The following is a 10,546-nucleotide window of genomic DNA, read 5'->3' on the forward strand; positions in this document are numbered from 1 at the left end:
AAAGTGCAAGCTCGGATGGAGATCAATGTACTGTGCTTAGGTCCAGGAGAACCAACCAACAGAACTGTCTAAGGCAATTTTTGCGAAGACATTTTACTTTCTAGGGGAAAGGTGTAAATGCATTAGTGACTTGATCCTGCCCCTTTATTTCAGATCTGACGTACCATGCGTCCCTGGAGCAGCGTATCATGCCAAGGACCGTAGCACTAGATATTTCCCCTTGGGTGCCGTCGACATCACGACACGACAAAACAGGCATCAACCCTATATTTGGGTGCCTTCGACATCATGACACGACAAAATAGGCATCAACCCTATGTTTGGGTGCCGTCGACATCACGACACGACAAAATAGGCATCAACCCTATGTTTGGGGTGTCATCGACAACACGACAAGAGAAGGTAGGCATCAACCTATATTTGGGTGCCGTCGACAACACAACATGACAAGATAGGCTCAACCCTATATTTGGGTTCGACAACACGACACGACAAAATAGGCACCAACCCTATGTTTGGGCTCGACAACACAACACGACAAGATAGGCTCAACCCTATGTTTGGGTTCGACAACACAACACGACAAGATAGGCTCAACCCTATATTTGGGTTCGACAATATGACACGACAAGATAGGCTCAACCTTCTTTTTCAGCCACTTCAACCTTCTTTTTCAAATCAAAGTTCTCTTTCTCTAAGTTGATCATCTTGTCAGCTGCATCTAGAGGTATCTTCTCCTCATCCACATCCATCATTATTTTCCTATAATTCTCCTTGTGCACAGACTTCTGAACAGATTCACAAAAGTCCTTGGTAAGCTGAATGTGCTGGTTGTACTTTTCCTGTACCATCTTAATTTATGCTTCTAACTTGGAGATCTTCTCCTCATTAGCTAAATTATCTCTAATTCTGCCTGCCTTGGCTTCCTTATACAGATCCCAGAGTTTTGTCAATGAATTCTTTAATGCATAAGGCCATTCATTGTCCACCTATTCCACAACACCACAATTGTTACCCTCCTGCAACCAATTTTTTTCCTTTTAGTTAACAATACAATAAACAGATAAGTGAATTATAAACAAGTGCATAATTTTTTGGGTTACTTTAATACAAAAAGCACAGCATTGAATTGCATTACCTATATGTAAATCATTTATACATATTTCAATACAATAAAACAACATCTCTCAGTTCTGTAAAGTTAGTATCTACATCATTCCTAAAACAGAGCCATTACATTACCTATATCTAAATCAATTAATTCTAATCTAAAAAACAGAGCCATGTCTAAGAATTCCAACAAAATAAAGTAACAGAGCTATATTTAGATCTAAATCTTATTTGCTACTGACCTTCTTGGCGCAACCATAAAATCTACGGCCAGTGTTCAGCCCATCGAACACAACAAGCCTCTCAGGAGCATTCCCATGCTTGCAAAGGTGCTTTCCAGTGGCATCAATGCCTGACCAATCCCTGTCCTCTATTGTTGCTGGGCGCTAAGTAGAGCAAAGTGGAGAAAATCAAAACAAATGCAATCTCTCATCTGAAAATCGAAAATCGCAAACCCTAACCCTAGCCAGAGAGCAGTGGGGATACTCACATATGGTTCCTCATCGACCTCATGTGCCAGCTGCGACACCGAATCTGAGCTCGTCTCGCCGTCATTCCACGACACCATGGCTGCGGTCGCCGCCGACGACTGATTTCAGCTGGCAACGGCGGCGGCGGCGGGGGGGGGGGGGGGGGGGGGAAGAGGAACTAGGTCACGAGGGAGAGGATGGGGAATGGTGGCGCGTGCTTGAGCTGGTCCGGTCGAACCAGGTCAACGGAGCGCCGCTAACGGGCGTCATGCGCGCGCCGTCTGCCCCTTGCCACGTGGCCTGATGGCTGGGCCCGGGACGTCAGGTTTTCTGTCAAAACGCGGTCAAGCGACCAGTTAGTGCTCTGTGCAACAAAATTACTGAAAAACGGTGGTTTCTGCAAACTTTTATGAAAACGGTGGTTTTTCGCACCAAGCGACGCAATTGTGGTGGTTTTTCGCAATTTACTCCCCTAGGAGTAACGATAAATCTAATGATAAATTGCTAAATCAGAAGATTTTTTGAACAGTGCTTACAAGAGATGGTATATATTTCGATCATATGCATGTTTACTTTAACATGCTTGCTGTATGCAACAAAGACCAACTTATGTATAAACTCCAGAATTGCTCATTTGCCACTTGAGATCTTGTATTCTTACTTTACAACTAGCCATCTGTGACAGGTTCAACGTTTTTATACCCTAAACATGTCAAATGCAATCAAAATTGATGGTCAGGTGCAATAAGCCTTTTATGCCATTTGAAAAAAAATGATTCAAATCATAGAACAAAATGATTAGTGTACTATTGTTCACTACTTTTGTCCATTTTAGCCAGCTTTGCCGCATATACCTCCTATGGCGAGGAGCTTAATGCGCCATCATCTGTTGCAAACTCGCAACCAAGGCGGTGATTTGTGAGAGTTATAGATGAAAAGGAAGTGTATAATCTGCTACGTACGTGTATGTGTTCCATCAGGCCATATACACGGTCTGAATTATTATGCACAGAGCACATGCCCTCATAGCACAGAGACACCAGACACATTACTAAGGAGTACCATAAAAATTCCTCAATAATTTATCGCAGATTTGTGTGTGATCCAAGAAATGAAAAGATTCCTAGCACACATGTGGGTATTTATCAAAGCAGCTCTAAACAGATCCATTGTTGGAAAAAACAAATAATCAGTTCAATTGCTAAATTCCACCATGAAGATTGATTACATGTTAAACATGATCCACCCATTAAGAAATAGCATTGTAACCCTGCTGTAGTACCGTCGAATGTTGCTGAAATGCTGCCCGTTGAGAGATGCCCTTACTGACCCCTGCACAAAGCGAACGCTCTTCAATAAACACATAGAAAAATGTGATTCATACAACAATAGTTAACAACGCCTGAAGGTTTTCACGGAGCATAATGCCACAATGTTTTTTTTGACAAAATGTAAATATATACTAGTATTGAATTAGGCCCCATGACTATGTACTTTAGAGAACATATTAAACTACATTATAAACCTACATAATTGACTTCCACCATGCGAACGTTTTCACCTTCAAGCACTTGTTGCGTGACGTGCAAACAATATCACAAAAACAGTATACCTTAAGTACCTCCTACTAAAATGGAATTCTATTTCTTTTTTTTTCTTTCCTTCTATACAGACAGATAAATCGATTAAATAAAATGATTTCTCACTCTGATGTGGTGTGATAATCACATAAATGGTATGCCTTGTAAGATTTAGTCTGCTCAGCATAATCAACTTTCCATATCAGTAAATGCTAGCAGTTTGCCCATTACTCATCATGCCCAATCCAATGCAGTAGCATGTATCTGGAAGCAATACTAAGTTACTTAGATAGGGAGCTACAGCACGGTGCCCCAATATGGACTAGTATGAACCTAACTGCATATATATACAACATTGGAGTACAATGATTGCACTTGTGTGGTCATATTGTCATCAATGAGTCTGTAAATGAATTATTTGCCTGCATTATCTGATTATCTCAAACATGTGATCAGTGCAGTAACATGTGTCATAAAATTTTCCATGATGATGCATCAGATATAAATATTCAATAACCACAATAATGTGAATACAGATGCGGGTACTCCACAAACTATGCAATGACCCAATCGTAAGCGAACAGATAATGTTATTGTATCATACCTATTCGCTGTATTACTATCAGTATGACCTAGATTTGAATATTTACTGTTTCCATTTGCAATTCTCCACTGATTTGGTTCATCTAAATATATGCCACACTAGCTATATCCACTAAATGATTTACTACCTCAAGGCAATCCTGGGAGTAGCAATTCAAATTGTACCATCCATGACCCAACTGCTTGATCACGAAGCAATGTTGTCGCATCAAACAAAGGTAGTGATCAGGCTGCAGCTAAGCAGAAAGTTGGCACTCACTAGTTCAGCTGGTCTTTTCAATTAGTGAAATTAATTGCAGGAATTGGTTCTAATAAGTACTTTCTAACACTCCTCATCAACTTAAATTAACCTCCTCAGTGACAATATAGGACACAATTAGATTGTATTTTTCATTTTTACCAGGATATTAGCTTTACTTTGTTTAGCATGTATTTTTTTTAAATGATAGTAAATGAGAAATGGCAGCCCAGCAGAATTTGGCTTATACATGTCTCATACAACTCGTAAGTACATGTTGTCACTATGAGATTCAGTATGCCCATGTCATCAGGAAATGGGGCAATTCACACCAGTTCAGAAGTGCATACTTGACACTTGATTTTTGCCCTAAGTCAGTCTTCTCTACATTTGACCATGTCTATAGGAAAATGTGATAATATATACAACATATATAGTACAAAAAAATATTTTATGATGAATCTAACAAAACTAATTTGGTGTTGTAGATGTTGATATATTTATGAATAGACCTAGTCAAACTTGTCAAACTTAAAGAAGTTTGACTCAGGGCAAAATAGAACTTCAAATAATTTAGAACGGAGCGCGGATCACATTCTACATTTGCATTACACCTCATGACCAGATGACTTGTATAGAGTTAATCTAACTATTTCAGTTAAATATCATAGGGTTATGCCATATGCTCGACACTGATGCAAACGGACAGAAAGTGGACTTCCCGTGGAATAACTTTGCCAACTAACACAACATGTATGGAGCTATTTTCAGATCAAGTAATGGTGAACTGATAAATTAAGCCAACATTCAAGGGTTTAAACGATCTTTTGTAGATCGTTAAAGTGACCAAACTGTCATTCCCTTTACTAGATTATTATAAGTTTGTGGACCATAGGCTTGCAATTTTATCTATTCCTTCCTAATACGCATCACATTTAAAGAACATCAGTGATAGGATTGCCAGTGCGACTGTCTGTGGATCTCTAATCCGAGGCCAACCTAATTCACCCTACCAATTAGTAAAATCTGCTTCATGTTCAACGGCCCACAGTACTAAAGTACTAGTAAGCACATATTTGCCACCCCTACCGATGCTGTCATGATCCTGTAACTAATCTCAACTCGAGCATTTCATCAAACATCTGCTACGCAAAACCTAACCCACATCCTTGTTGGCAAAACGCGCCTAATTTCACACGGCCCTACAGCTAAAGCCGCAACCAACATTTCGTCGAGCACTTGGAGAGCAGTGGTAGCCTGGCGGTGGCACTGACCTGATCTTCTTGATGAGGATATCGCGGAGATTCTTGCCGAGCTCCTGGGAGCGGACGCGCGCCATGAGAGCCTTGCGCGCGAGCACGCGCTTCTCGGAGTTCTTGACGTGGTGCTCCGTCCGGCGCTTGATGAGCCGCTCGATGCCGCTGGACCGCATCTTCCGCTCCATCACCTGGAGCGCGCGCTCCAGGTTGCCGTCCCTCACCTGCACCACGATCCCCCGGGACGGCTGCACCTGCCCGCGGCTCCCCCTCCCCGCGGCCGCGGCCGCCGCCGGCCAGATCCCCCGCGCCTCTCGTGCTAGTGCCTGCATCGCTTCGCTCGCTCGCTCGCTCGCTCCTGAATGAGTGCCTGCCGGGGGTGCCGTTGCGTCGAGATTCGGGACGTCTCGCTCTCGGATCTCGGCCAGCAAACCCCTCCCCCTTTACATGTCTACATTTTTTTTGAGGGGTCCCTTTACATGTCTACAAACACAAAAGGAGAGAAGGATTTCAAATTGGACAAAAAAAAAGCCCATTTTCATGTATAAAAAGGCCTTAAGCCCCGTTATTTTGGAGCTCACTTTAATGGTATAAAAACACACCAGGAAAATGGCATGACATATAAAAAAAGAAGGCCATTTGGGATCATGAAAAATTGGGGAAAGTTGTTCTCTCGAGAAAACATGACAACTTTTGGGAAAAATGACACAACAATAAGTGTGAAACAAAAAAAAGGAATCCACCTTGTTATGTTAATAAAATAAATGGCCATAGTATGTGAAAAACAAATTAACATAGCATGGCAAAAATATGAATGGTGCGTAGAAAATAAATTCGGCCATGCTACCTATGATAAACTACCATGGCATAACCAATACAAATGTCATGGTTTTAAATAAAATTGCCATCCTATTATTAATAAAAATGTCATGCTATTAATAAAAAATGCTATCCTTTTATTAATAAAAATGTTATGTTATTAATTATTAAAAATAATATGCTCTTAATAATAAAAACGGACATCCTCTTATAAATAAAAATGACATGTTATTAATTATTAAAATGGCATATTATTAATAAGAACAAAATGTTATTAATTATTAAAATTCCATGTTTAAAACTGCCATCCCATTATTGATAAAAATGACCTGTTATTAATTATTAAGATGCCATACTCTTAATAATAAAACTGTCATCCTGCTATTTAAAAAATGTCTTGTTAATAATTAGTAAATGCCATGTTATTAATAAAAAATGACATGTTATTAATTACTACATCTGTCCTGGTATATTAGTCCCCTTTGTATTCTGTGCCAAAGTTAGAACTTAAATTTAACTAACAAAATATTAATGCATGTCATGAAAAATAATATAATTGGAAACCATGTTCAAATACTAATCCAACGATATAATTTTTAGTAGCATGCATTAATACTTTGTTTGTTAAATCTCTAGTCAAAATCTGACACAAAATACAAAGGGGACTTATAAACCAGGATGGAGGTAGTATTTAAAATGCCATATTATTAATTGTTAAATTTGAAGGAAATATGCCCTAGAGGCAATAATAAAGTTGTTATTTATATTTTCTTATATCATGATAAATGTTTATTATTTATGCTAGAATTGTATTAACCGGAAACTTAGTACATGTGTGAATACATAGACAAACAGAGTGTCACTAGTATGCCTCTACTTGACTAACTCGTTAATCAAAGATGGTTAAGTTTCCTAGCCATAGACATGAGTTGTTATTTGATGAACGGGATCACTTCATTAGAGAATGATGTGATTGACTTGACCCATCCGTTAGTTTAGCGCTATGATCGTTTAGTTTATTGCTATTGCTTTCTTCATGACTTATACATGTTCCTATGACTATGAGATTATGCAACTCCCGAATACCGGAGGAACACTTAGTGTGCTATCAAACGTCACAACGTAACTGGGTGATTATAAAGATGCTCTACAGGTATCTCCAATGGTGTTTTTTGAGTTGGCATAGATCGAGGTTAGGATTCGTCACTCCGGTTGTCGGAGAGGTATCTCTGGGACCTCTCGGTAATGCACATCACTATAGGCCTTGCAAGCAATGCGACTAATGAGTTAGTTGCGGAATGTTGCATTACGGAACGAGTAAAGATACTTGCCGGTAACGAGATTAAACTAGGTATGATGATACCGACGATCGAATCTCGGGCAAGTAACATACCGATGACAAAGGGAACAACGTATGTTGTTATGCGGTTTTACCGATAAACATCTTCGTAGAATATGTAGGAACCAATATGAGCATCCAGGTTCCGCTATTGGTTATTGACCGGCGATGAGTCTCGGTCATGTCTACATAGTTCTCAAACCCGTAGGGTCCGCATGCTTAACGTTCGATGACGATCGATATTATGAGTTTATGTGTTTTGATGTACCGAAGGTAGTTCAGAGTCCCGGATGTGATCACGGACATGACGAGGAGTCTCGAAATGGTCGAGACATGAAGATTGATATATTGGAAGGTTATGTTTGGACACCGAAATGGTTTCAGATGAGTTCGGGCATATACCGGAGTACCGGGGGTTACCGGAACCCCCCCGGGGACTTAATGTGCCTACATAGGCTTTAGTGGAAGAGAGAGGAGGCGGCCAAGATGAGGGCCCGCCCAAGCCCAATCTGAATTGGGGAGGGGGGGGGGCTGCCCCCCTTTCCTTCTTCCCTTCTTCCCCTTCCTCCCCCCTTCTAGTTGGACTAGGAAAGGGGGGAAACCTACTCCTAGTAGGAGTAGGAATCCCCCTAGGGGGCGCACCATGAGGCCGACTGGCCCCCTCCCCCCCTCCTTTATATACGGGGGAGGGGGCACCCCATAGACACACAAGTTGATTCTTAGCCGTGTGCGGTGCCCCCCTCCACATATTTTGTGACGCCCCTGATTCAATCATACACTAATCATACACGCAAATGTGTACGATCAACATCAGGGACTCACGGGAAGATATCACAACACAACTGTAGACACAAATTAAAATAATTCAAGCTATATATTACAAGCCAGGGGTGTAACGCCCCGAGACCGATGTGCCACGTGTCCTTCAGTTATTCGCTGTTGTTGCCTTGTCATTGCTTGCGTGTCATGCATTGCATATCATGTCATCATGTGCATTTCATCTGCATACTTGTTCATCTTATGCATTCGAGCATTTTCCCCGTTGTCCGTTTTGCAATCCGGCGCTCCGTTCTCCTCCGATGCTCATTTCTACCTTTCTTTCGTGTGTGGGGATTAAACATTTCCGGATTGGACCGAGACTTGCCAAGCGGCCTTGGTTTACTACCGGTAGACCGTCTGTCAAGTTTCGTACCATTTGGACTTCGTTTGATGCTCCAACGGTTAACCGAGGGACCGAGAAGGCCTCGTGTGTGTTGTAGCCCAACACCCTTCCAAAGTGGCCCAAAACCCACCTAAATCTGCTCCATCATCTCGGTCGTTCGATCACGATCGCGTGGCCGAAAACCGCACCTCATTTGGACTCTCCTAACTCCCTCTCCCTATAAATATGTGCTCTCCTCCGAAATTCCCGGGTCTTCCCCTTCCTCCAACCCTAATTTTTCCCTCGCGCCGCGCCGGACATGTCCGGACCCGGCCGGACAAACCGCCGCCGTCGCCCCGCGCCCAATCCGGGCGTGCCACCTGTCGCCGTGCGCCTCCCTCCGCCCGAGGCCCGCCGGGCCCGAGGCGAGCCCCCGCGGCCCGGGCCACCGAGCGCCGCCACCCGGGTCTTCCTCTCCGCCATCTCAGCCGCGCCTCCCTCTCCTCTCCGCCGCGGCCCGCACAGCCCCCCGCGGGCCCGCCCGGCCCGAACGCCCGCGCCGCCGCCGCCTGGCTCCCGAGCCCTTGCGCCGCCCGCCCTCCATCCTACGCGGCTCCGCCGCCGCCTCTTCGGCGTCGCCGCGGCCGTCACCCCGCGCGCCGGCGCCCGACCTCTCCCGCCGGCGACGACCTGGCCGCGCCTCTGCCACGCGCCGCGCACAGCCGCCCGCGTCGCCCTGGGTCCCGAAGACCCCGGATTCGGCGCCCCGCTTCCTCTCCGGCGAGCCGTCGCGCCGCTCCGGCCATCCTCGCTGCTTCAACCACCGTGGCGCCATTCCCGTCCATCCTCGATCTCCGTGCTCCGGCGAGATTCGGTGGATCGGGACGAGATCCACCGGGATCTCATCCAAACACCCCGCCTCAGATCTACACCGAGCCATTCCGCACCGCTCCGTCCCGTTGACTTTCTCGGAGAGGTCCAATTTCTACTAAGTCCCCGAGATTTCCATGTTTCATATGCCCATGTTCATCGCATTGTAACTCCGCATCCGTAACTCCGTTTTGGGCGTATAGCATATCAAAATGTTCGTCTCTGAGAGCACATCATTTCATCTCATTGCATCATTTTCATTTGAGTTCATCTTGATGCCCGAAATGCTGTTAGAAGAGTGCTACTTGAGATAATTGTCAGATCTGATGCTCCATTTAGATATTTGTTATTTTTGCCATGATTATTGTGTGCATCATATGCCCATGAGCTCTACATATGTTTTGTTAAGGGTTTTGCCATCTTTCCAGAGGTGCAACCCATGTATTTTTGTGATGTGTGTGGTGACTAGCACAAGCTTGCCAAGTGAGGCACTTGGTAATGCTGATTTCAGGGACTTAGCATTTCCACCAAGTCCTTGATCTGTTTATATCATATGGCCATATGTTCATGTTGTTTCCTAGTGATCCGTGCCTCTTTTGAGGATGATCAGTAAGGATGTTTTGTTAATCTTGTAGTGCTCTATCCATCCATGTCTTTGTTTGCAATTATGGAGCAACCTATCCTGAGTCAATCGAGCTCTACTTTTGTCATTTTGTGAATCTGGGCAGATTGTCTACTTGTTAGCGATTTTGCCGATGATGTTGTAGTTGATCCTTGCATGCTATGTTATTGTTCTTGCCATGTCTAGCTTGTATTTTGTGTATTCTTAATGGATGTATGCTTAGATTGTCATGCCTTGCTCTGTAGTGAGTGCATCGAGCTCGTAAATATGCCTACTTGATATCTGTTTCAGCATGTTCCAGTTTTCACTAAGTCTGAGAACTGATTATGTTTTTGCCATGTTCACATGCTTGCAATTGTATTTTCTGATCCATTTTGGCTCAAGGTCACTAAGGGACTTTGTTAAGCTCTTTGAGTAGCCCCATGCCATGCTTTACTTTGCCATGTTCAGGTCCTGTAGCATATAGTTTTGTGGCTCCGAAGAGTGCTATCTGATCTG

The 10,546-nt window shown here is 43.5% G+C and overlaps 1 protein-coding gene and 1 long non-coding RNA gene across 2 annotated transcripts; both read right to left on the minus strand.

The window, feature by feature from the left end:
* Positions 1–402: 402 nt before the first annotated feature.
* Positions 403–1,754, minus strand: LOC147967971 (uncharacterized). The gene is made up of 3 exons (XR_015603949.1): positions 1,601–1,754; positions 1,353–1,496; positions 403–1,019 (listed from the first exon to the last, which is right to left on the minus strand). It is a non-coding gene; the product is annotated as an uncharacterized LOC147967971 (long non-coding RNA).
* Positions 1,755–2,632: 878 nt separating this feature from the next.
* Positions 2,633–5,671, minus strand: LOC125511564 (uncharacterized). The gene is made up of 2 exons (XM_048676972.2): positions 5,276–5,671; positions 2,633–2,912 (listed from the first exon to the last, which is right to left on the minus strand). The coding sequence occupies exons 1-2, from the start codon at positions 5,587–5,589 to the stop codon at positions 2,903–2,905; spliced, it is 324 nt and encodes a 107-aa protein (XP_048532929.1). The 5' UTR covers positions 5,590–5,671; the 3' UTR covers positions 2,633–2,902.
* Between the last annotated feature and the right edge of the window lie 4,875 nt (positions 5,672–10,546).

This window comes from Triticum urartu, chromosome 5A (genome assembly GCF_056163025.1).
Source record: "Triticum urartu cultivar PI428250 chromosome 5A, HENAU_Tu73, whole genome shotgun sequence".
Classification (NCBI taxonomy): Eukaryota; Viridiplantae; Streptophyta; class Magnoliopsida; order Poales; family Poaceae; genus Triticum; species Triticum urartu.